The 27,950-nt window shown below is 37.3% G+C and overlaps 1 protein-coding gene across 6 annotated transcripts in view; it reads right to left on the bottom strand.

Annotated features, from left to right (window-relative positions):
* CPEB3 (cytoplasmic polyadenylation element binding protein 3) overlaps positions 1 to 27,950 on the bottom strand; it is a 164,725-nt gene that overhangs the window by 88,610 nt on the left and 48,165 nt on the right. For 5 of the 6 annotated variants that reach the window (XM_074373958.1, XM_074373954.1, XM_074373956.1 and 2 more), the window contains 2 exons: positions 16,507 to 16,666; positions 7,086 to 7,142 (listed from right to left, as the gene is read on the bottom strand). In XM_074373958.1, the coding sequence (XP_074230059.1) occupies positions 7,086 to 7,142; positions 16,507 to 16,666 (217 nt within the window). The remainder of the gene's footprint in view (positions 1 to 7,085; positions 7,143 to 16,506; positions 16,667 to 27,950) is intronic. The other variant, XM_074373959.1, reaches the window with a different exon arrangement.

Below are 27,950 nucleotides of genomic sequence, written 5' to 3'. Positions count from 1 at the left end.
ATTAAGAATCACCGCTAACTCAAAAGGAAGAAAAGGAGGCGGAGGGGTAGAAGAGGGAAGGGTCAGAAACTAGCATTTGTTAGGTATTTCTTGCCAGGTTTGGAAATCGAGCATTGCACACTTAACCTTACTGTTGGTAAAAAGGATTAATGTGTCCATTTGGAGTAAAAAACACAGGTAATTTCCCCAAGGACACGTAACAACTGAGTGATGGATCCAGGAGTTAAACTCAGATCTGTTTGGTCCCCACAAACTGCGTTATTTCCATTATATTAAGCCGGGGAGGGGGAAACAAAAACAAAAACAAAGACAAAAACTCTAGTCAGATAACAAAGGTATGTGTGTGTGGAGGGTAACAAAGAAAAGGTGAAGTTTCACATGCTTAACTTTACCTCCAGGTGATCTACATACCAAGTCTTCAGTCAAATCTCAGATTCCCAGTCTGCAGATACTAGAGGCTTCAGTGGAAGCGTGGTTAAAATTCCTGCCACTAACAAGGGAAACTACATTCTGAAAGTAAAACTGATCATTTCTGGAAGTGCACTAATTCTTCACAATCAGTAACACATTATTTAGCTAACTGTTGCTACAGAAAACCTGAGTGATCTTTCCTGGAAAACCCAAAAGAAAAGAAATCACACTGGATTTCTGCTGGCTGGCAGAATATCCTGTGTGTCCGAGTCATAGATGGCTATTTGCTGGCTGTATGACATCAGCAAGTTCTTTTACCTTTTTTAGAAATGAAGACACTGCCATGTTTCAAACAAGAACTCAATAAAGATGAAAGGATGACCCTGACTCTCAACTTTTCTATCAAAGTGCCCCTAAAGCAGAGGGCAACGGATCACGGAGCATTCTTACAACTTGCTGAAATCTAGAAAACCCTCTGAAGTCTCTAGTTTTATCTTAAAAACTGCATTTCAGTTTTATACACTGCTCTAGCACATAGCCATATTTTGTTTGGATAAGGGAATAATTCTGGGGTAAAACTGGTGCTCAAGGCAAGTCCTGACCACGTCCTGGCAAACCGTTTGAAGCGTTACAAAGGCCGAGAGATCTGTGAAAGCACTCTGTAAACTGTTAACTGCAACATCCATATATGTTATTACCATCTTCCAAAAGGAAAAGTTAAAAATATCTTTAGGAAGGAACTAAGGTGGACTAGACAGTCTCTAAGGCTGTTACACTTTGCTTCGCACAGTCTCTCTCAGATACCTCCTCCCTCTTCCAGTCTCCCAGACTGAGTACCTACTCCATGGGCTGGGCACTGCCCTTGAAGCCAATGAACAGCTGTGAATAAAAGCTAGTCTCTGCCTTCTGAAGTATATGTATTAAAGAGAAACACCAACATTAAACACTTAATTACAAGTGTGGTGAGTGCTATAAAAAGAGAGTTCCAGGTTCTACTGCTTATACAAGTGGAGAAAGCAAACAGGGAAGTCCACAGGGAAAAGCAGGTAACTTTTTAGTTTGCTACATCTTCATTATTAGGTTCGAAGCACCTGATTCCAACTCCTGGCACTTCAGACGTATTCACACACACAAGGTACTTCTCCCAAAGTCCAGTAAAGCCAGCCAAGAATATTTCAGACTTTACTTACTTTACTTTACATTGAATATTATAATATTCAATGTCAGGCCATGTAGACCAGGTTTATCACTCTATTTTTCAGCAAAAGAGAATTTATTAAGCATTTAAAACATAAACAAGGTGACAAGTAATATTAGAAAAATGATTTTCCCAGAGATGCTGAATTTGTTTGTATTAACCTAGCATAAAAATAATGCAACCACTGTTAACAATTAAGTTATCACCCTCAACCTAAAGGCAGAAGGTTCTGATCCTGGCTCCATCATGTCACCCTAGCCAATTCACACAGTCTCTTGAACCTCAGCTTCCCCATCTGTAAAATGAAAAGGTCAAAACAAAACAACAATGCCCTGAGGTTCCCTACCATGTTCATGTACAGCATCTCTCCAAAACATTTTGGAACTTGAGTGAATTTATAGATCATGACATCTCTTTCTGATTACCATTTTCCATTTTTTAATTAGTCATCATTTAGAATATATTCACACCACAATTGTATACTAATTTTACTTCTAAATCTGTTCAGATAGAAACAGGGATCTTGTCTTCTAGAAGTTCAGAATACTCAAACACAATGTCTTCAATCTGAGAATCTCAGAATAACGCCTTCACTATCTTACTATTCTGCTAAAATAAAATAAAATAAATTATTTACTTATATCCACTCATGGTGAGCTGAAATACAATGCACTCTTCAATTTTTGGAAAATTCCATTTGGAATTCTAGCAAGCCTGGCTCTATTCCCATTCTGGCATAAAAGCATCATGTGTTCAGCTCCCTCTCTGCCACTTCCTCTCAGCTTAGCCTCTCCCGGAGGAGTTCACCCTCCGCAGAGAATGCGAGGGCGGGGAAGAGGCGGCTCAGAGGCCACGCGGGAGTCTGCCCAACACACAGTTCATAGCAAAACCCTTTCACGTTTCTTCTGATTCAACAAATGCTCCGGCAGTTCTCAATTCAGATAGAAATATAAGCAGAGTCTTCCAAAATATTTTGCAGGCATTAATAAGAGGGGAAAAGTGGAAGACAGCATAATCTAAAGCTTCAAGTTCCTTCGTGTATCAGCTGTATGTAAGGTATTAACAGCCAGGGACCTCAGAGTTTCTTAAGCAGGTGAACGTCTTTTTGGGTTTTGTTTTTTTAAAGATATTAAAGTTTTAAGTCTTCAAATATCCAAAATTTTATTCTAGGACTCCTCAACTTATCAGTGTCTTTAAAAGTTTGATAAGGAAGGGTGACAGCAAACAATCACCTCTCCATGTCAGAGGGAAAGTGGAACTTCAAATTTCGTATTTGCCTCTTATAACTTGGAACAGACTCTGGTTACAAGCTGAGAGATATCAAGAAACAAATGGCATTAATTTAAATAAAACAACCCTTATTACAGTACACGCAATCATAAGAGCAGTTCACCTGAACATTAATTATCTACTAGGCAGACACTATGCTAAGCTTTACAAGATTTATATATAGCCACTTTGGTGATCAATATCTCCATTTTACAGGTGAAGAAACCAGAGGCAGAGGAGTTAAGAATGTGGCCCCAAGGTCATATAGATTGTGGAAGGTGGAGCCAGATCCGCCAGATTCTAGACAACACTTTTCATGGCTATGCTAATTCAGTGCTCCAACTTTAGGTGTCACAAGTCTACTTGGAAGACATCTCCTTGAAGCTGAGTGATACTATCCCTTAAGCACCCTACTCCCTCTGTTTCTAATTCTGTACTCATCAAGCAACTTTCTGACAGTCCACTGTTTTTCTAAGCCCATTCTCTACTTGCAGAAAAGAGCTGACCAGTCAAAAGGAATAAAATGGATATACTTGGCAGTGATTCTCTTAGAGTAAATTATAAGACCAGGCATTCTGGTCTTGAACATTAATTTGATCATAAATTTGGTTCATTATACTAATGCTAGAGGCACCAATATCCTTTTCTGAGGATCATCATTATAAAGGGAGAAGCACCAAGTCAGACATCAATCCTGTACAAGCCCACACCTGCTAAACTCAACTCTATACCTAGAGTATAATCATACACACACACACACACACACACACACACACACACACACACACACACACACATACACAATCCACAACCAAAGAAGCAAAAACCACCAGCTACTGTTAGTGTTTGCAAAAATCTGGTTGATGGAAATACTACAGATATAGCTGGAAATACTCTCAGTAGCTTCCTTCCTTCTCCAGTGGGAAAAATAAAAACACATTATGCAAATTTCTAGTGTTTCTGGTGGAAGGGTAAAGAAGATAAAAAGAGAGAATTATTAAAAAGTTAAGAAAAAAACACATTAACAGTTTACATGGAAGGGGCACACTGTCTCAGAACTAACTTTATTCTGGAAATCCTGGACAAGTGGCAGATCTTACTGATGGGTCGGGATTTCTTCCCATCGCTCCTTCTGTAATCTACAACACTTGAGGACTAATATTTTGAGAAAAGCCAAAATTTAGATGTGTCTCTTAGTTTCCTCCTCAAAGTTCTAGCTAGTTCTAACTAGATTCATGGTCTTGAATAGGGAAAATTAGTAGATTCTTTGGCTTTACACAAATCTTGCAAGTCCTTCCACACCCTTAACGTCTACAAGTTTATTGTTTTCTATAGTTGATATGCTACCCTCTTCTCCCAAGTTTCATTTTCTAGCTTCTAGATGACATCAGCAGTGGTGATTCTCAGAGGAAAGTATAGCTGGAAGACATGCACTAGGAATACCAAAAATGGGAAACTGGCCCATTCAAAGCTGGGCAGCAGTACTCAGAAGTGAGAATGCTCACCAGACATCTCTGTCTGTCTCATCAAGTCAGGAGAACTGAGCACACGGTGTCTCCAGGAGAGATTTGGGTTTTGGTGAGATCAAGGAAGTAAAAGAAGAATGGGAGGGGTTTTGAAGACAGTGAATGGCAGCATTATTAACAAGAGTTAGGAAGCATAGATTTTGCATAGCAGAAAGGGGGAAGAAAAAAGGAACTACAACCGATTCACATTTCCTTTTTTTAAAAAAATTTAACCATTGACTCAATTCTTTTTCATTTTCTTAATTGTCTGAAAATACAGTTCAACTTCAACCCAGCCCCTTTCAATAATCGCAAATTCTGTATTAATAAAGGTTTAGTCATTTGTGACCCCATCTATAAGAAGGTTCAGGGAAAGTAACAAGGACAGAACAGGCACAGGACATTAGCTGTTGGCCTGACAAATGGCAGGCATAAAAGGGAAGACAAAAAATGTACAGGTGTGTTAGTGCACGTGTTACACACATAAGTCACCAGATGGGCTGGGTCCAACTATACAAAAGGCAAAAAAAAGCTTTATCACAGCAAATTTGTCAAAACCTGTAGATCTCACAAATATCTCCCAAGGAGGATAGTTTGTTTATTCTGATTATTTCAAGTTGAAGTTAACTTTGGAAAAGAACTGGCAGTAAATAATGCAAATGTCAAACTTTTTTTGTTTTTAGTTCTTTGAAGAGCCAACAAAGCAGTACCCACAGAGTTATTTGGAGACAGATGTGCTCTGGTATCTGCCATAAAGTTGCAAATATGCATAATTCATCAACATCTGATACAGATATTGACAAAATAACCCCTTTGGTACTTTTAAAAAAATTACAGAATTGCAGAATCTTCATTCTGAAAGCAATCATTAAGATGACCTAATTCAATCCCCTTCTCTTGCAGATGAGTAAATTTCAAGGTTCAAAGGGGGATTTCAGCAACATGCACACAGTGGGAAAAACATAAATGAAATCTCTTATTTAAAAGCAGAGACTTAGAGAATCAAAACCTTTTAAAAAGAAAATCGTTGCTTCATTTTTTACACAGGAAATCAAATTATATCCTCTCCTTGAAGAAGAGGACTCACACCATGTCAAATTCAGTCTTTTCTAAAATACATATTCATTCCTTCAGGCAGACACACTATCATACTGTTCTTTTCTTTTGCATTCACCTCTAAATCTCATCACCTGACTGTTCTCAGTAAGTTTCACAAAATTGCTGTAGCTCAACAAGTTAAGTGTGTTTATTAATCCTCACCCCAAAATATCTACTTTTAGAAAAAAAAATTAGAGGTAGCAGAATCTGAACGTAAAGTGACCTTTCTTCTAGAAATTAGAAAATAGAGGTAGATAGTCGGGAGAGCTTCCAAAAGAGAGGATTCTAGCTATTTAGAAAATATGCCATGGAGTGAATGAGGTTTATCAAGCTTGAGGATTATCAAGCAATGCCAGTGGTTCTCAACAGTGCTTGCTGGAAGGTAGACTACATGTCAGAACCAAAAAAAAAAACAAAAAACAAAACATAGAACATACATATTTTAGAGATAACCTAAAATATGCCCTAAGGAACTCCACTGGCATATCAACTTCCTTACTTAAGCAAGAGGAAAAATGGGTAATACTACAAACAACCCTAGGTTTACCCGGTACGTCTTCCATGTGTAACGGGAGTCAGCTTGTATCTTAGGGAGGGTGAGAGGAGACAAGCTGCTATCACTCATTTGATAGAGGAGAAAACTTAAATCCTGAGGAATTCAAGGGCTTGCAGGGTCCTTTAGACAACAGACAATTTCTGTTTAGAGACTGTTCTTCTCTGCAAAGCTATTTGGTCCACAGACACTAGGAAGGAGAACTGATGCCAGCCAGATATTTCTTCCAGTATTATTTAATACAATGGCTTTCTACTTAATAAGGTTTCAATGCTCCAGAACTCAACCCAACAATTATACTGACAAAACCTTCTCTAAGCAGCGGAGCTACTGACACTATTCCTACGCAAACTCCACTAACGGGAGACCCCTGATGTCCAGTTTGAAGCACTGCTGGCTATCTACCACAATGAGAGAATTCTGAATTACAAGTAAATACGTTGATTTACTCATTCACATTCTCTATCCCACTCCCTTTCTCCCTTTGCCTCCCTACTTCCTTCCCTGATCACCGTGGTACGCAGCAGGGGATAGCAAAGTTCTCTGCAAAGGGCCAGACAATAAACAGTTTAGGCTTTGGAGGGCTCTGCACAAAAGCAGCCATAGACAATCCAAAAGTGAATGGGTAAGGCTGTGTTTCAAAAAAACTATTTACAAAAAAGGCAGCGGGCCAGTTACAGCTCACAGGGCTGTAGTTTGTCAGCCCCTGGTATTGAGCATCAGTTCTCAAACTTTAGCCTGTATCAGAATCACCTACAGGATTTGGTGACACACAGATTTCTGGGCCGCATCCTCAGAGTTTCTGATTCAGCAGCTCTGTAGGGGGAGCCTGAGATTTCGTATTTTTAGTAAGTTCCCAAACGAGGCTGATGCTGCTGATCCAGGGACCACACTTTGAGAACAAACTTTGAAAAACCACCGGTGTAGAATAATGGTCTAAACTGCACTCAGTGGAAGGTTGAAATGAAATGAACAACTGAGAAAGTGCAAATTACATGGTGTAGACTCGACTGTTAGCTAATTTTATAGAATATTTCATATGAAGACTTACTGTTAAGTGCCATAATATTATCTGTTCCTGGATGATGGAAATTTATTCCCATGCGTCCTAAAAAATAAAGCAATTTTATTTTAAGCACAAAGAAAAGAATGCTTCATATAATCATAAATACATTGTACAATATAAACATCACAAAAAACCCAAAGCAGATTAATCTATAACAATGCTATCAAAGGCCATAGCAGTTACAACAGTTTTTAAATCAAGTCATAATACATACACGTGAAAAATCTTAAAACAAAGCCAAAGTCTCAATAACAACAAATAAATAAAGCAAAACAAAACGAAAAAGAAGCTTCCAGTATAATAGTAGGAAATTTTAATGCATTTCCCGCATTCCGATTTAAACATGCCAACTCCCTGGATTAAGCATTTTATTTAAACAATTTATACTGCCCTTCAAATTCAAGCAGCAAAACAATGAATTCAAAGAAGTATATAAATTTTAAGCTTAGAGGGAATTAAAAGATAAAGGTTTCTTAGTGGCTCAAAAATGCAACAGAATGATCAGAATAGTGACCAGAAGAAAGATGTAAGATTTATACAGCAGATAGAGTGGGTAACAATGACTGGCCTAAAAATTTAGGGTTCTTATGCTGCTCCTACCTACTACTAACTAGTTATATGACCTTGGGCATAACGCTTGTCTCCAGACCTTTGTCCTTACAGTAACAGGGGGCTGGCTGCCTGTTTTCGTATGCCGAGCTAAGAATCATTTTTACCTTTTTAAAAGGTTGTAAAAACAAACACAAAAATTAAAAAAACAAAGAATAAGGTGCAACAGAGACCATATGGCTCACAGGTCTAAAATATTTACTCTCTGGCCCTTTACAGACAATGTTTGCCATCCTCTGTTCTATAAGATGACAAGTTCAAATGAGATGTTTCAACTAACAGTCTCCGGGTTTAAGAGTGGAAGATATATTAATTATTTGGGGAAAGTAGGTGGATGTATCAAAAGAAAAATGAAACAGAGAGAGTCTCATATGGAAAAAAATGTACTTAGTTTTCTTGACCAATTCCTTCAACAAAATAGTTTTTGGAACAATGCTTTTGTATAAAGATGATATATATATATTTTTTCATGTTCAAATATGTTGATGGTTATCATGAAATTCTCAGGACAATGTTAATTTTATGTCACAATTTTTAAATAAATAAATGTCAACAGTATTTCTGGGAAGAGTGATAGAGTAAGGTGGAGATAAGGAAGAAGTGATTGAATATTAGAACAAATATAGTGTTACGTAATTGCAAAAGGTCAGTCACCATCTGGTATTAAACCCTGTTACAGGGTGTTGAAGGCAAACAGCATTATCAAGCTCCTTTGGCCCAAAAGAGAAGATATCAGAGTGAACAAAGCAGAGCATTTGCTTCTAATGAAAAGGAGGGATCATCAATTTCTAGTAAAAAGAATTTTTTGCCTAGACAAGGCCTCCCTAATTTCTTAAAGACCTTCAGGTCACAGTAATTTGTGAAAGGTCATTTCATATTAAGGGATAGGGAAAAGACAAAACTCCCATAAGCATAATGTTACTTGTATTGATGGATATGTGTGTGGGGCAGGGGGAGTTGAGAGAGAATAGAAAAATCATCAGTAACTGATGGATTCTGATGAAACTGTTCTAGTTTACCATGGCGCATCATAGGACTTCCAGTAAAAATTATTTTTAGTCTTTATTATGTTAAACTTACTTAATTAGGTACATCTATCTCTAGTTGTGTAGAGACTATTTTGCTAGCATTTACATTACAGAAAATTCTTTTTGAATATATTTTATTATTTTCTATGGAAAAATCATATTACTAAAGAATCATCTCTTAAATAATGGAATTGCCTACTTTATTTTTTATAGATTTTGCAGATCTTTTCATATTTACTAGAAGTTAATTATTAGGAGTTTCAAAAATTACCCACTGATAGAAGATACACTTAACAATGTCTATATATATAACTGCTTTATGTATGATTTTTCCAGCTCCTAAGTCATTTCAGAATCCCTAAAAATTAATGTACACCATATGCAATCACTTACCACACCATGTTAGTCAGAACCTATTACAGGAAATATCATCACCAGAAGAACAGTGGGGAGAATTTACATTCTGGTTTTGGTTAGCTATATCAATGTTCTCTCTTTCATTATTTTCAGATAATCAAGATCCTGTATGGATTGATTATCACTAAATACTAACATCCAAGAGAACTAGGTGTGAATTACTCATTGTACTCTGAAGTATTCAAACTTAACAGTAAATAACCAGTCACTGGAAAGTCTGTCTAAAAACCGAATGAGTTCAAAATCACTGCCCATCAGAATTTAAGGAAATGGCACAAAGAGAGGGTTTCTACAATCCTTGACCCAGGAATATTCAGATGTGGGTGTGATTTCTAAAAGCTCAGGATATTCCCTAAATATTCTCAGAATAATTAAGAGTTATCAGCAAAACCAAGCAAGCCCAAATTGAGCTCATTCAACTTCTTTTATTTCCTCTGTTACAATCATTTATGGTAAAGAACTACATAGTTTACAATCACTATATCAAATAACAGTTTTTATGTTTCTGGGACTACTTATGTTCCCTCACTTTAAGGGGTGTCCCTCTCCATAGTCCTCCAGATGCCGGCTCCCTTTTGTACTCTTTCCATGAGGTTTTGAGACTTTTCAACCTGAAAAGATGAAACTGAAAGGAAGCTTGGAAGTTTTCTAATTATCCTCCTCTATCCCACACTGATTACTTTCAATTCAGTTTTTCTAAAGATACAGCAAAACAGGATCCTTAGGCAATGTTTTGCAGATGAAGGCATGACTACTTGCTGAAAGGTAGAAAAACTTTTTCCTGGTATCCTTCCTAATTCTGTTGGCTTCTTTGACTTAAACAGACCTCAGGATCAAAATCATCAACCAAAGACTTTATAAGAAACTCTCCGTCAATGTCACACTCATCAGAACCAATTACTTAAATGTAATCTAATTTTTTACCAACTAAGTGCAAATTACTTTTAATAAAACCACATACGGTTCTTTAAGATACTTTCTTTACCTCTTCAAAAATTAATGTTTAGATGATAAAATGCAATATACTTATATTCATTGGAGAAAAATTAGACAATATAGAAAAATGAAGAAAACAAGATCACCAAAGACAAGTTTGGTTAACATTTTGATTTATAGTCTTCCAGTTTAGGGAGTAGAGATGTATAAAGGTTTCTTTATAATTTTTTTTAATTTAATATATTGTGTGCCTTAAGTTTTATACAGTTATCATGGGATTTTGGAGGAGAGGGAAAATATACAACAGCAAAAGAAAAACTGATTCCAAATTCAGATGAGGCCAATTCTGTTTTCTTCCTTTTGTCCAACAAATACTGCTGTTTAATCAGCTGTGAAAATAGAATCAAGTGTGTGACATCCGGTGATTTTTGTTAATGCAGTCTGGTGCTGCCAGCGTGACATTTTGTCACCTGTCCACGGTCTGCTATTTTTAAATTGTTCTTGTCAGCTAGCTATCTTTTAAGTATAGTGTAAAATATAAGGTTTCGAAAACTGGAAGGCATACTTCGTTTTACTGAGTTAAATGATGCTGTGGAAACCTGAGACTGTGTCCCACTTTCCCCACTGCACAGGCCTGATAGAAAGGGCTGGGGGAGATTGGGCTGAGACTGGAGAATAGGGTTACCTATGGCTATTCAGACTATAAAAATCATAGTCTCATAAGCTCAATTCACATTCATGTTAAAAAAAACTGCCTCTACTGTTATTCAAAGTTTCAGACTAAACCCATACCTCTATATGTCCAAAATAAAAACCGGAATTCTTACTAATTCATAATTAATAATGAAAGTCACCTCTTCACTTCTGCAATACGTTATGAGATAGGGAACAGCTGCTGTATCTTCCTCTAATCATCCCCACACGCTCTAGAAAGTCAAGTCCTCTGGAGACCTCTACATAACAGAATGTGAGCGCTGTGTTCTAGAAAACACTGAGACACAATGCATGTTCTAATGCATTCTGTCTTCCACCAATTTTCTCTATAAAGCTCAAAAGACAGTTCCTCAGAAAAAGTATCTATAAGATACAATAATATGATATGTAAGAATACAATACAATGGTGTTTCAAGTCCCTTTTAAGGAAAATTGATAGAAGTATGGTAGTATCATATTCCAGCTATGTCCAAAAGAACCACGAAGCGAAAGAGGTGGGCTTTGACCTGACGTCAAATCCTAGTTTCTTTGCATACCAGTGGTGAATAATTTTTGATGTGTTATCAATTCCTTTGCGTGTAAGTTTCCTCATTTCAGGCTGTACTCTAGAACAATTAAGTCAGAATTTCCAGGGGGTAGTACCCAGGATTAAAGTACCCATAATCTTTTTCTTTTAAAACTCTCCGGTGTTTATACTGCTATATTGAAAGGATCACTGGGCAAATTAATTGGAGGTATCTGTAAACAAACAAACAAAAAATCACTCAACTTCTATACACTGTCCTGCCTTTTGTGTAGAAAAAGAACAATTACTTTGTGCTAACTTAGAACCTGTGCCCTGTTTGTGGAATCTGCTAACTTTTATACTAGACAGACTGATATGGGCCAAAGGGAGACAGTACAAAAACAGAACTGGAGCAACAATTCAAGTAAGTAAAGAGACTCTACGCTTTTCTGAATAAACTAAATATAATGAAAGTGCACTTTTTCTAAAACAAGGTGAGCTCAACATTTCACAGAAGGGGCCAATTTTATGGAAGGTGCTACGATACTAAATTTAAAATGTGATGGATAAAGAAAAAATGCCTCTATAACACCAAAGGGGTGGCATTTATTCCTTCTAAGTGTCTGTTATGTAAATCTTTTAAAGCACCATTGTCAGAAGATAGCTGCCATTCTTTCTCAGATTCAGTATACATTTGAAAAGCAAACCCTTCAATACCAGTTCTCAACTGACACCTGCTCTTTTCATTTTTCAAATTTCAGTTCCATGAATAGTGAAGGAAGAGGAAATTCAAATACATAAAAATGTTTCATCAGGTACTACCCTCAAATGGTCACCAAGCCTACTCTTCTGTTCTAACAGGGAGACCACATGGGATGAGAAAAAGGTGACTCGTTCCATCTTGCCAAGACGTCTGCTGCACTGTGTTAGCCCAGCCGGGAGGCAGGACCTTGCTTCCAGTATCACCTACACTGCCCAGTGCACTGTGGTTGCTATTTCCCTCTTCATCTCTCTCATCACTTTGTCTTCTTTGAGGGTAAGAATAATCAAATCTAATGTGCCGGGGTTTTCAGAGGGGTTCCCCATAGACTAGGTGAACCTTTACATTAGTAGCAAGTCAGGGGACAGCTGTAAGGAGGGTAAAAGGATGAACCTTTTCCCTGCCTCTAATCCTAACTCTCCCGATCCCAGAAATCCCCTTGATCCTTGTGGTTATGAGAGGAGTTGGCTTTCCCTACAGTCCACTAGAAAAGAGGGCAGAGGACAATTCTCCCTACCCAGGCCTCACTCACACCTCTACTGATGCAAGGATTTCTGTACTTAGGAAAGAAATAAGGGATGGGGGAGAGGGGGAGGGTATACTCAGTGGTAGAGTGCGTGTTTAGGATGCATGAGGTCCTCGGTTCAATCCACAGTACCTCTGTTAAAATAAATAAGTAAATTTTTTAAAAACCTAATTTCCATCCCCACCCCCCAAAAAAGAACTCCAATAGGAAAAAAAAAGGACAGAAGGGATAGTTTTCATTAGTTCATCACTCTTCTTAAAACCCTCTTTTTCATTTCCTAAAGGCATCCTCTCAAATGAACAGTCAGAAAAGTCATGCACAAGGTACAGTAAGAGACAATAGGTAATTATTAAAATATTATTCTGCTACAACCGAGAACTGTAGTTTGAGATCTAAGAAGCCAAAAAATTAGTCTTATTTTTATTTAAATAAAGGTTCTGTGATCTGAGCATCACTGTAGAAGACATTCCTCAGGGTTTTGCAAAGAAAACTCAATTTGACTCTTCCTCTACATTCCTTGACACTTTTATCATGGAGGGGAGGAAGGGGATTTTTAAAAATTTCCTACATCTTCCAGGCTGACCTAGTACAGGTAGAAACATGATTGGAAAACTGTTAAAGCTCTTTACTAAAACAGAAGTCTTATTACATCCTGAACTTCCTATTCTGTCATTTCTCACACTAATCCTTTTTCCCCCTGAATCAAGAGGACAGTTGAATAAAGGGATTTCTACTGAATACATTCATAAGATGAAATATTGCTGTGAACGTTATTTTCACCACATTCACTTTAAGTACATCATGAATGTGATATTCTATTACAGTTTCTTTATATTATTCAGATATACAATTTTTGAAAGCCAACATAACTTAGAAGGATTATTTTTCTGTCTCCTTCAGGTGATTTCTGATAATGATGGAATATTTATCCTTTAATAACCACTACCTATATCTAAGACAAATACAAAATTTTGACAGCTTGCATTCAAAAGCTCTCAACAGCTAGCTGCAGTCTGGCCAGAAAGAAGTAAATACTGTAGGGATATAAAGGTTTACTTTATTACCCAGGCCAGACAGTAAGCACACCACTACCAGTGCCAGTGGAAAAATCATAGAAAACTGTTGAGCGGTTTCTAGTGTCAGGGACTTCATCTCTTCTTCACACCCACTCTATGAAGTAGGTGTTTTATTTTAATGATGAAGACACTAAGGCTGTGAAGGGGCTAAACTAATTTATCTAGATCAATAGCCAACTAAAGGCAGAACCAGAATTCAAACCCAGGTTTGAATGACAGCAGAGTCAGAAAGGCTGAGTTGAAATTTCATCTCCTATACAGAGAAAATAAAATGTCTGGAAGAATGTTAATAAAAACGGTAATCTTTGTTATCTCTAGGAAGTCAATCTCAGGTGGTTTTTTCGCTTTCCTTTTTGTCTTTTTATGTACTACTTGAATTTTTTAACAATGAGCAAGAATGCATTTTTTTTCCTAAAGAAAACCGAACTCCGGAGAAAAACACCGAAACAAATAAGAATATAAAAAAAAACCCCAATGACTCTGTAACTTGAGTTTTGAGGCCCTCAAAATAGTGTACCCATGTTCAAGTGCAAGAAGAGGATACTAAAGGTAGGAGGAAGAGCAGGATGGATAAAGGGAAGTGTTTCTGGACTGACTCCTATAGAAGCCACGTGGTAGGTCCCGGGACTACCACGTTTCTCTTAATGCTCGATTCACCTAGATATTTACATCTTTTGATCCAAAGACCCTCTCTATGAATTTACCTTAAGAAAAAGCTACATGCAAGAACTTGTCCAAGACAACATTACCTACAATGAAGAAAAAGCTGGAAACAACCTAAGAGGCAAAAGTAAAGGTCTATCAATAAATTATGAAGACCAGATAAAAACATAGATGATGCTTATGTGGGAAATTTTAAAAAAGGATACATCATCACAGTATTTCTTTTATTTTTTAATTATCTTTTTATTATTATAATTTTCTCCATTTTTTAAAAAGTCAAAAATTACTTAAAATCTTTCCCTTAAAATGCTAACATCATAATTATGTTTTTAGAAGTAATTAAGGATCGAACATATGATGCCCTATGTAAAAGTTTCCCAGCTGGAAAAGGGAAGCAGGAAGCTCAAACACCCTAACTAACCAGGGGACAATAACATGGCAATGTAATTGACCATGGGAAGTAGTTCATTCATAGGAAATCAATGTAGGTGGTATGAAGTGGAAAGCTGCAACCACCGTGCAGTTGTAAAAACGTACACGTTAAGTGTCTTCCAACTTAGTAGGACACGTTATAAGTACAACGCAGAAGGCTTTTACAGATGAAAACTCACATTTTCCAATGCAGTGGAGAAACGTATGCAGAGGTAGTTGGACATGCAATAAGGATAACACTAAGGATAATGTATTCCTTATTCTACTTGTGGTGGCCCCTTTTGTGAGGTACCACCTCCTTACATTTTGTCAGTGCTACGCTCAACAAGGCGTAATAGCACGAGCTTAATCAATATTTACAAAATTCTAGAAAACTATTTTACAGACTATAATCTAAGATCCTTCCATAATCTTTTATTGCTAGAAGAATAGAGACCAAGATAAAATAGGTATGCATAAGGAACAAGGGCTGAATATTTTAGAATAATTAGGAGAGCCTAATAGCTGTTCACAATAGAGAAGGAAGATAAATTCAGCCTTAGAAGATACTAAAGACACACGACTATATGAATATTTTTTTTTACACCATTCTCACGTCTTAGTGAAATCATCATGGACGTAATCTTTACTTAAGGAAGATGTGGCAATGGTGACTAAATTTAACAATGAATAAATCAGAGGTCTTTTTCCTACTTCTGGAGGCCTTAAAATATAGCTTTTCCTAAAATCTTTTATTTTCTTCATAGCCTGTTAACTACTTTCTTTTCACTGGAAATTGAGGAAAGCAGCAGAAAATCATGAGTGTGACAAGAAAATGATGAAACAGATTTCTGGTGTGGCAGAGGAAATGACTATGAGGTGTCCACAGTCAGTCATACCCTCTATATAAGAGCCTGCAGTGAGCCAGAGGGGATCAAATTCCTCACCACTCTAGAGGATATAAGGGTCCATACAAGATGGGCATCCCTGTGGCTAACTCTTCACAGTTTTCAGATAGTTAGGCTCTTAACCCAAGTACAGTGGCTGTTTCCTCTGAAAATTTCTATTACAGTATTTCAAAATATCAGGGGCCCCTAAAAAGTCCTAGAACACATGGAAAGAACTATCTGTAATCATGAATGTGGCATCAGCTTCTGTCCTGAATTTCCATGGACTCTAAAAATAGGAAGTCCTAATATTGCTGACCTTGGGACTTTCTGCCTTATATTTAACCCAAAACCTGTTCTTGTGCTTAGTCTTGGAGAATGCAAAGGGCCACTGCCTGCTCTTAAAAGTCTGTGTAGCGATACTTCCTACACTAGGAAAGCGATTGTATTTTAGTGAAGTGAAATCCTTTCCTATGAAGATTTCTGAAGTAGTCTTTAGAGAATGGTTGACTAAATCTCATACTTCCTTGCTGTATACTTGGATTTAAATGAATTATCCAGGTTCAGTTTAGGATTCCAAATGCACAAAGCCCAGGAAACTTGGCTTCTGGTCTCATGCGATAAACTGCAAACTCAGCTACCCAACACATGCTTCTGCGAGACATTATGATTAAAGCAATCAACCTTGATTATGGTAGGTAGCTGAACACAGGTTTAAAAAAATCAACTTTAAGTACATTCCACAATGCTTTACAGAAGCAAACAAAAACAAACAAACAAAAGAAACCAAGAATTTAAAAAAAATCACAATTATTAAAAAGCTGATTTTTGCTTAAAACACCAAGCAAGGAATGGACATATGAATATTCCTAACCTGCAAAATGATTCCTCCACATTATATCAGCGAAACTCATTGGTGGGCCACTGGGAGGGTAGTGTTTACCTTTCAGAGGCTCATGATCAGTCCTTATCATATCCATTAAGGAGTTCTCCAACGAGTGCAAGTTAAAAGTGTCATAGGGCCTACTCCGGTCCTAAAAATAAAAACACAGAGCAAGACGATACATAAAATTACTTCATAAAATTAATAACAATATCATTTGCTTCTTGCCATGGATTGATGACATGAACCAAAGTTCCAGATAGTTTTAATAACACAGCTATTCTTTTCATTAAGAATAATGACTTGGCAACATTAAGTTTAATACAAGTTTCCATAATTAATTAAACTGCATCCTTTTCCCTAATAATTCTTTAATGTATATGCCCCACTACTCCAGACTGATTTTTCTCTCAAATGAACTAAAAAAGTAAATTCAAAAGGAAGAGCCAAGTGAACTGTCTTTGCCTTCCCTCCCTCCACCCCCTGCCTCTACTGCCAAATGAATATTCTATTCAAATAAACAGAGATTTTTTTGTAGAGGAAGACCATAATCAAGAACTCTCAGTCTACAAACAGAATCACTTTCCTGAAAAGTCAAAAAGTGACTGCAGTTTCAATGTGATCTTATTGAATATCTCTCATATTTATTACCTGTTAAGTTCCATATATTCGATTTATAAAAATTAAAATGTATCCAAGTACTAAAACTACTTTTTAAAAACATTCACATGAAAAAACTTGAACCCACGGTTGTGTGTTTTCATGACGTTAGATACAAAAACATTTTGAAAACAGAGAGCTAACACAAACTAAGTGAAGAAAAAAATTGTTCTACTACATTTCAATACTCAAGCCCATGGGAGACCATCACCTACAAATTATTTTATTTTCGTCTGAGCCTAAAAGGAAGTGCAGCTCATGGCCTAATTTAATACTACAGAAGAGATTCAGTTTGCTTTTGTTAAAGAAAAGCCAGACAAACATAAACCTCAACAACCACACCAAATCAAACTACAGCGATGAGAGATTATTTTCCAGGGTTTTGAAGAGTTTATCCAGCCTGCAAATGATCACTTATCCTCTTCTATGAACAACAGAATAAAAAAATGACTGCTTAGATGAGCAAAAAGGGATACAACAGGTAAAAACCTCAGCTACAGTGATCATTTTCTAGTTGGTCTTAAACTCTTGGGAAGCTGTTTCCTTCTGGCTTCTGGAAAGTATGGCTGTACGCCTATCCAGGGAGGTAGAAAGGAAGGTGGCAGTTCCTCAGCACTAGCATAAAGGAGGAACCCAGAAGGTTACTGAGTGAATGAATGCAGTAAGTTTGGATGCAGGTCCTAAGATGAGCCATGAACTGAGAACCAGAAGGAAAAGTGCTAGAACAACTACAAGCAGTCGGTGGATCTGGGGTACACCACGATCTACTTCAGTCTGCACCTGAAACTCCTCCCTTTATACAAATCAGAGGATTGGGCTAGATTATTTACAACATCCATTACAACTCTATACTTTTTTTTTTTTAACTGATAGATGACAAGAAAGGGTGGAGGGCATAGATGTTTTCAAGTGCTACAGAGAGAAATTCCATCTTTACAAACCTTTAATGCACACGTCATGAGCCAACTCCCTGCTAGGCCCTGGTGATTCAGAGATGAACGCTGTAACCTAGTCCCTGTTTGCAAGTAACTCATAGAGGGAAATACAACCAATTAAAATAAGAGTATAGGTGTTTTGACAAAGGAATGTGTGCAGTACGATGAAAACTAAGTCACATCTAAAAGAACGTCTATCCGTGTGTGTATTGTAATTTTTTAAAAAATCACACTCTGTAAAGTCCTAAGTGTCTTGAATCTGGACATTCTCAATGTCCTCAGTATTCTCATTGGTACAACAGAATCTTACCTGTAAGGATTAGGGTGAAATTACTTATGTATTCATTTTACTCACATTGTGTTTGCCAAAGAGCAAGTACTCAAAAATTTCTATCTTTACTGCCACCCCCACTCTTTTCTACCTCTACTCCATTTTTTCCCTTTTGAACACTCAGCAGTTTTCTGTCTCCATGGCTGGATGAGAAAGAGACACAGAATATTTTCTTTGGTTCTCCATTTTGGTCTCTGTATCATTTAAGAAGGTTTTTTCTTCTGCCTTTAGGGTCTTGCTGCAGATCAACCGTTGTGCTTTGGGGTCAAGTTACCAGTGGAAACTCCAATTACTTATGGAGTAACGCTGAGTTTCTAGAAATGCAGGCTAATCTGTACCCATAAGAGGTATCACATTCTTTGCCCAAAGAAAAAGCCAGAGGTAAAAAAAAAGCTGATGGGTAGACAAAACGACGGCCTATTCCTGACACTGACAATCCCAGAATGAATGTCAAGGAACCTTCTATCATATAGGCCCACACTTCTCACTAGAACTGGCAGACATGGGACTGTTTCCAAAACAGGCTGAGGAGGTGAAGGAACTATAAGAAATGGCTGTTTGAAGGCATTCTAAAACCTTTCCAGCCAGGACAGGTTTTTTTTCCCCCCCCCCATTTAATTCTTGTTATTATTCTTCAAGGTAGATAACAACATACTCATTTTGCACAAGGAAGGTAAGGGTCAGAGAACATTCAAACCTGGATCTGACCTCCAAGCCAGTACCTAAGATGTGTAAAAATCTGTCCAAAGAAGTTGATCCAAACCATATGGGGCAGTACATGAAAGCTCTATAGAAGCATAGATAGCATTGCATCTAATTACCAATGAAATGACCTTGCTGGCGAGGTGGTAGTGAATTCCTGTCAGAAGACTATCAGATGTTAGATGACTACCTGTCAGGAAAATTGGAAGGGGATTGATTCGTGTATCTGAAGTGGTCCCCAAACCTGCTAGAGTGCTAAAATCATATGTTGTCAAATGGTTAAAATGCAGGTTCCCAGGCTCCAGCTAAAACCAACTTACTCATAATTAAAAAAAAAATAAGAGTCTCAGGTGATTCTTATGACTGGCTAGATTTGGGAGCCACTAGACTGGATGATTCTTCCAGTTAAGGCTTTCCACCCATGAAGCTGATCAGTAAAACGGGACAATAAAGTGAGGGTCTAAACAGCAGCAGGAAATAAACAAGCCCGGCTACTTTGCCAAGGGTCAGCTTTGCAGTCTTCAAGCTGATTGTGGGTGAGAGAAGCAGTTGGTGGCCTGGTTTTAAAAGCACAAACTTTGAAATTAGACCTCTGATTTTCAAATTCTGGCTCTGCCACTTGCCGGCATGTCACTCTGAACAAGTTTCTAAGCCTTGGTTATCTACATCTATAAAATGGGAGTGATAATAATTTTCTTCTTATGGTTGATTTCACTACTAAATGACAATGTACACGGCACCTGGCTACTGGAATATTATGGAGAACACAAAGAGATTTCTGTGATGCTGCCTCAGGGTATTGCAACATAGATTTTAAAACCTAGAGGTTCACGGATGCTAACCTAACAGGGTTCATTAGTGCTTGACAGATGAAAACATGTGAAATGCACAACAGAATTTGCACAGGCTTCTTAACTGAACAAAATTCAGTGCTAAGAGATTTATTTTCTCACTAAAATTAATTCTATCCATGCCTCATCAATTTATATTTGCATACAATTCACCCTTTCTTTTGTTTAATAAGTAGTAAATGTTGCTGAAATGTGATTAACCAGGAAGTCTGTAAGAAACAACAAAAAGGATAGAAAAACCAAAAAATCTGCAGTGAAACTCAACGGACATTATGCATAGAGAAAACAAGAGCACAATTTATCACTTAACTGCAAAGGTTTCAAGTGGCAACTAGTCTTTGAAAGCCTTTTTTTTCGTAAGTTTTATTTCCAGACAAAGGGAATAAATAACAAGTAAGGAAAACATCTTTTTGAGTTTGTTTTTACCAAGCAAACACATCAGGAAGTATTAGGACACTTATAAATAATGTATCTTTTCCTCTGGAGATAACCAAGGACAGATGTTACCAGTTAGTGCACACAGAGGCAGCCCACTCCCAATACTCAGTTCATCAGCCCTGCTCCCCTTCTCCCCCTAGCTTGACCTAATATTAATAAACTTATTGAGGACTTAATACGTGCCTGGCACTGTTCTAAGCATGCTAATGCATTCCCTCACAACTCTATGAGGTAGGTAACTTTTATCCCCATTTTATAAATTAAGCAGTTAAATCTTGGACTGATGAAATAACTGGCTCAAGGTTCCAGGGCTAGTAAGAGTCACAGCCAGGACTCAAACCATCAAATCCAGACTGCTCTTAAGGACTCTCACTGTTTTGCTTCCTTGACTGCCTCTTACTTCCTCCACCTTAAATCCTTTTCACAAACACCCTCTTCAACCTAATCCTAACACAATCAGAGAGAGGGCTCTTTGATCCCACCCAGCCACACAGGCAAGCCAGCCCTCTTGGTCAATCACCCTTGTTCTACTGACAATTAGTTAAATTCAACAAGTAGCTTGATCTATCCTCCAGCATAACCCCAGGTCTGCCTCTCCCAGCACTATCTCATTTACCTGCCTTTTTTCTTTTCTACCCTTTCTGGCTTATCCTCAGATATTTCCTCTTCTAGAGATACAAGGTAGAAGGCTGCCAGGGGCCAAGAGCATCTGAAAAAAAAAAAAGCAGCTCTGGAACCAAATAATACAATTAATGATGGTTATGTAACTGCTCAAAGTCACAAAGCTGGTCAGAAATCTGTGACTTTTAAATCCACACCAGTAACTTCCCAATGTTCTATACTGATTAGTTCCCGCGCGTGCCATGAACAATGGGGGCTTGGTTAAAACAAAGGGGCGCAGACAGGATCAAAAATCAAAAGGTGGGTAGATGTTTGAAAGGGCTAACAAAGGATAAATGGGATAATGAAATGATACAGAAAAAAAAAAAGAGGAGGAACTCCTAAAAGAAGGTCTTTCTATTTATCACATGGCTTCAACATATGTATGGATAAAACATTTCAAAGTTAAACGTATTCAACACATAATAGAGGATTAACCCACAAAACTAGCCATTTCTGAATCACTACCCACCTGTTTTTATTTTCTAACTAGTTTACATTATTTGAAACTCTCTTAGCTCCCTGTATATACTATAAAAATTGTTTAAGGGTAATGAATATGCTTTACCTATTTTTGAATGGATATTTAATTACATAATTGAAATGAACTTATTCTTCTCAAACACATACATACAGAGAATACTACAGGAAAAGCAAAAATCTCCAATCCTTCTGTCTTCTTGAACTCTCTTCAGACCACTACATACATTTGGCATGCCTGCTAACACATACACACATGCCTCCTACAAAGTAAAGGCATAGTGACTATGTTAAAAGAATCAAGTAATCATTCCAGTGTACATTCTCTAAGATAACTTCTGATTTTGAGGTTTCTTCCCTATCCCCTAATTTTCTCAAAATTTCTGTTCTGGCCCTTTGACTGCCTCTCTTCTATGCTTGGCCGACTTTGGCACAATGGTTTCCTGACCCCTGGTTTCCATGAAGGACGTCACTTCTAAGGAAATGTAAGGATCTAAGGAACTTGACATCCCTGAGTAAAAACCAAAGAGGCAATACATCCAGAAGATCAACACATAGTGATTTAAAGCACAGAATCTGCTTAAGAGAACTATAAAGAACAGAAAGAACATTAAATAATGAGTATTTGACAGGGGCAGGAAATAATTAGATGAGTAGTAACATAAAATTTCTGTGTCATCAAGTAGAAGTCTAGGAATTTGTAGTTCTAAACCAATTTACTGCTGTTATTTGTCAGCACCTATGAGGTTGCTTTATCAAACTGAACTTTACGATAGTACCCTATAGTACTTAAAGTACCAAGGAGCTTGACAAACATTTGCCCTTAGATTAAAACCTTTCCCGAATAAAGGAAAACCAATGTCACTAACCTGAGGGGAAAAGAAAAAATAACTTTTCAAATGCAGATTTTCATCCCATCTTTAGTAGGTATGAAGTCCTCAGTCAACAGTAGATTTTAACCACCTGAAATGAAACTATGGAAGGTGTAGCCCTTCAGAAAACGTGATTCTAGACTCTCTCCTTCAGTCACTCAAACGCAAGCAAATGCTCCTTATATCTAACCTAAAGTCTTACAATGTTGAAACCTCTCTCACTTTTCTTAGAAAAACATAATTGATCAGCACCTGCTATGAATTTTAATATGATTTAACACGATTGTTAAACCCAGTCTTCCATGCAAGAAATTCTCAAGAACCCTCAACCTAGCCTGGAATAGGATTAGGATCCATAAAGAAATTACTGCTTTCTCATCTTTTTCTTCTTGAGGATGACTAATTCTAATCACAATAAACTCCTTGTCAGACCATACTATTCCTTGCTGCATGACAGCAAACCATGCTAAGGTTCTCAAGAAGTTTTTTAAAAAGCAAAAGGAAGTTTGACCTGCTCTGAGAGATGCTCAACCATTAGTTGAGCATGACCACTTGAGGCACAATCCAGTCATTTCCTTCTAGTCTCCTCCTGCTCCCTCTCTGCTCCCATCTCCAATCTTCCTTCACAGCTCTTCTCACTGGTTTGCCACACAGGTCAGATAAGAGGCCCAGTTTATCAAACATAGGGAAACATGGCTCTTGAAGTCTTATTTACCTGAAATGACCTTCATATGGAGGCCAGATCTAAGCTGGGTGAAATGCTGAAGGGTCACCTGGACAAAAAGTACAAATGCCTATTACTCCCTCTTCTGTGGTAAACAGTCCAGACCTAAGTACATATGCACTTTAAAAAGGAGTGATTATGCAGTTTAGCAACATGCTAAGTAAAAGGCAGAAACCTAGACCTAGGAAGGACACAGCAAGGGACAGCAGCAAGCACAGTGGTCGAAAGTCGAAAGAGCAAGCGTCAAGGAACTACAAAAATTAAAGTTGCCCCTTCCCCTGGTTATTGTGCACATGTGACTAGCTGGTGGAGCCCAAATCACTGGGTTGTTATCCAGCAGAATATTATCCCAAGTAGCTTAACAGGCATTGATAATTAGACATGACAATGCAGGAGGAGTGTGATCTTTGCAACCAAAGAACATTATGCAAAGGTACGTGTAGCTCCTCATATTATTTTCTTTTTACTGATCATAAATGTCAAAATCCTTTCACAAAACTGACCATTTCTAGGTATAGTTGGACTCTCCTTCCCCAACCCAATTATATTCATCCCAGATAATTAGCACTGATGCTTGTCATCTTCAATAAACGGTAACTTCCACAGGGGCAGAGATGTATCTTATTTCTCCATATTCCTAACTCAGTAGAGGGCCTGGCACATAATAAGCATTCAGTAAATGCTTACTTTGTATTTAAATCATCCTCCTGGTGGATGGTTTCACACTGCAAGATTTTCATTTAAAACTAACAAAGAACTGCACACCTATTAGAAAGGCTGAAAAAAAAGAAAGAAAGAAAACCTCTGACAATTTCAAATGTTAATTAAGACATGGAACATCCAGAACTCTTATAAATTGCTGATGGAAATGCAAAAATGGTACTGCCACTTTAGAAAAACAATTTGTTAATTATAAAGTTAAACACACTCTTAACAATACAACCTAGCAATCTTAAGGTAAATAAAAAACATATGTCTATACAAATACCTGTGCATAAATGATTATAACAACTTTATTAAATAATTTTATTCATAATTTCCCAAAACTGGAAACTACCCAAACACCCCCCAACTGGTGAATGGATTAACAAATTGTGGTATATCCATGCAATGGAATATTATTCAGCAATAAAAAATGAAATACTGATGTGCTATAACATGGATGAATCTTAAAAACACTATGATAAGTGGAAGAAGTCGGTCACAAAGAATCACTTGTTGTATAACTCTAATCATATGAGATGTCCAGAACAGGCAAGTTATCCAGAGACACACAGCAGACTAGCCATAGCCCAGGGCTAATCAGAGTCAGGAGGGAAATGGGGATCAACTGCTAGTGGGTATGGGGTTTCTTCTTGGGATGATGAAAATATTCTAAAATTAGATAGTGATGACTGATGACTAGCACAGAATTTTGTAAATATCCTAAAACCCACTGCATTGTATATTTTAAAAGGGTGAATAAATTCCATGGTATGTGAATTATATCTCAATAAAGCTATTATTAAAAAAAAAACTTTTCTAAGGCTTTAATAGGAACTATGACACTACCTGCAAATCATCTACTTTAGTTATAGGACATAAGACCTAAAACCTTCTTGAGCTATGACTGAAAGGCAAAGTCTTGACTCCAGCTGTTCCATTCAGGAGCCACTGAAGGACCCAGATAATTAAACCTAAATCACATAGTAATAAAGTTCAAAAGGCAACCCTACTGCCAGCCAAATAACTAATGCTATCCACTGTCACAATATGTATCATTTACATTTCTAAGGATGTCTTTAATGGTCCTCTAAAAACCTACAAGCAGTTATTAGCCATATTACCCACAAACAGCATCTTTTCATGTCTCCTGTTGTTTCTGATGAGTTTTTTCCATCCCAGAGATTCCTGTCTTACAGGAATATACTGTGTTCTGCAGAGACCCAGCTCATCCCATTTATAACTTTTGCATTTTAGACACTTTAATGTGTTCATCTTAATGAACCGGAGAATGATATGCTCCAGTGTCTCCCTAGAAGCACTACTCATCATAAAAGACACCTATGTCCATAAACACCAAGGTCTGCCCTGGTGTTTCAGGTTGTTTGACTTCAACAAACTTCAACTCAACTTCAATGGTTAGGTGAGGCAACACAGCAGAATTCGCAGATTCACCAGAATCTGACAGGGGCCGCGACGTGAACGCTTCTGCTGTGGCCCCCTGTTACCCTCTGATCCTTGCATTTAAAAACGCGTATCACCAAACACAGCTGCTTTTATGCAAATAGTCCTATGGCAATGAAAGCAATAAAGCAACAACTGTGCCACTTTGGGCTAGCACCTGTTTAGGGTTCTTCCCCTTTTCAGCAACCAACAGATGATGTCATGCCCAGCGTACAGGCAGATTAACAGCTATGGAACTATAGCTTTTCACTATCAGTCCCTGGCTGCCACTAGAGAGGTCACCAATGTGCATGTGTGTTTATTTTTCAGAAGGGAACCTGGTGAGTACCAAAAAACTCCACATTCACTCCACATTGATGGACTGGGACCAGAGGAAGGGAAGCACTGTATTTTTTCTCAGTTTCTGAACCCCTCTCTTCTAATGGTAGAGGGGAAAACGAACAAAATACCCAACCAAAAAGCCCCTACATCTCAAGTTTATTGTACAATCTCATCTGATTCCAGATGAGACCAATAATAAAAATAGATTAAGCAACCAAACAAATATAATAGGATAGTATGGTCAAAATCTCTAAATGTCAACCATTTTTAAAGCTTTATTCTTTTTGAATTTCAACAGGCTTACTCCCCCTTTATGCCCTACTGTCTCTGACACAAGATAATGATGGTTTATAAAAATAGCTACCAATCTACCTCTGGGGAGAGGGAAATGGAGGGGTATATTGTTTTTCATAAAAAGCCTTATAGAATTTATTAAGTCATACCTACCATATAACAGATAATTAATATGTGCCAGGCCCTGTGCTGAGTACTTTATTTGGATTATTTTATTTAATCTTTACAACTGTCCTATGAGGTAGATATTATAATTCTTATTTTACAGATGAGGAAACTAAATATTAAATTCAGTTCTTAATACATTCACGTGTCCTGGAAGAAGGCTAACCACACACAAACTGTTATGTAAGCATTCCAGGAAGAAAAGAACATATATAAATCAACCTAATCTTTCATTTCAATGTTACCATATTTATGATGAACACATTAAAGCATCTAAAATGCAAAGCATCAACATTTATTAGAATATTTGGTATTTGGAAGTTTAAAAAAATTTAGTTCAGAATGATACCTGTATCATTCTAGTAATGTTACTTTAAGGTACTTTAGAGATCATACAGTAAAATGCAATAATTTAGATTAAGGGAAGTTCAGTCAGAATTTCCAAAATGTCTACATCACAGAATATTTTTTAGAAAAGCCTTCTGTATTACTTTCAAATGTTAGTGCTAATAAGACTTTGCCAAGTGTGCTGAGGGCTGTTTTATGCTTTCTTCATTTATTCCACATGTATTTATCAAAAACTTTAATATGCCAAGCATTAAAGATTAAAAAGTTAAGTAGGCATAGTCTGTCCACAAGAAGCCAGCTGTCTAGTTTACAGATAATTACAATAGAACGACGTAAACGCAAGCACAGAGCTATGTGCTTGAAATTATGAAAGCACAAATGACAGAGAGAGAAAAAATGCTTCCAGAAAACGCAGGCTAGAGGCGCAGAGATGTCCACAGATGCCTGGGTCCCACCTGCTCAAGAAATTTGGAAGGACACAAGCAGAGGTACTTCAAAGGAAATATACACTATAGGCTATAAATAGATAAGACTCGTTTGTAAATACTGTTAACTTTAAGGATGTAGCTTAAGAAATCCTTTCTCCAGGACGGTATCAGGTTAATTTGTGCGTGAATGTGCCCAACATTGGAATAATATTCTACCACAATAGAGGCTAAGTTTATTTTAAAGACTTTTTTTGTGGCCTTAAATAATTTACCTGGCATTCAGCTTTGGAGATGTGGAGGGGAATATTATTACCATTATCTGTTAAGCTAGATCTGCAAATACCATTCTCTAGCACATTAAGGCTACAAATAATCTGATTTCCTCCCACTACCTTTTATTTATAGAGTATTTTACATCTCATAAAGCATTTTCACATACCCTTGCTCCTCTGAACCTCATTAAGGTGTTCTTTTGAGCCTCACTTAGCACGCCCTATTCCACTTCAACACATCCCAGAACCTTTCTCCTCTTATTAAACCAACAACAGGGCTAACAAAATCTCCTGTAATTAAATCTCCAGAACTGATCGATCCTGGCTATGTGCCCAGTACTGTTTAAAGCACTTCACATATTTCATCTCATTTCCTCCCATAAAAGGCTATGGTGGTAAATACTATTCTTATCCCATTTGACAAGTGAGAACACTGAGGCACAATTCATTACACAGGAAGCTTCTGAGATAGGAGTCAAACCCAGGCAATCCAGAACCTTAAAACCACTGAGCTCTTCTGCGTCTACACTGGATAATCATTCCTAGCTAATAATTTTCATTTTCGTTATCATCTAACCATTGTTTTTCTACTATTCCTGGTGTGGGGTGTGTGTGTGAAAGAGAACTGTACCTTCTTACATTATCGCTTCTTATTCATTAAGCTGAATCCCACAGGAGCAAGGAAAAATAAAAACATGGGTAATTCTAAAGCATTTTTTTCTGTCTATAATTTTAAATTTCTCTCCCACATCTAAAAAAGGACTGAAAAAACCCTAATGTTTGACTTC

The sequence above is a fragment of the Camelus bactrianus genome, chromosome 11 (genome assembly GCF_048773025.1).
Source record: "Camelus bactrianus isolate YW-2024 breed Bactrian camel chromosome 11, ASM4877302v1, whole genome shotgun sequence".
NCBI lineage: Eukaryota > Metazoa > Chordata > Mammalia > Artiodactyla > Camelidae > Camelus > Camelus bactrianus.
The sequence above is the reverse complement of the archived record's forward strand: the minus strand, read 5'-3'. Positions and strand labels throughout refer to the sequence as shown.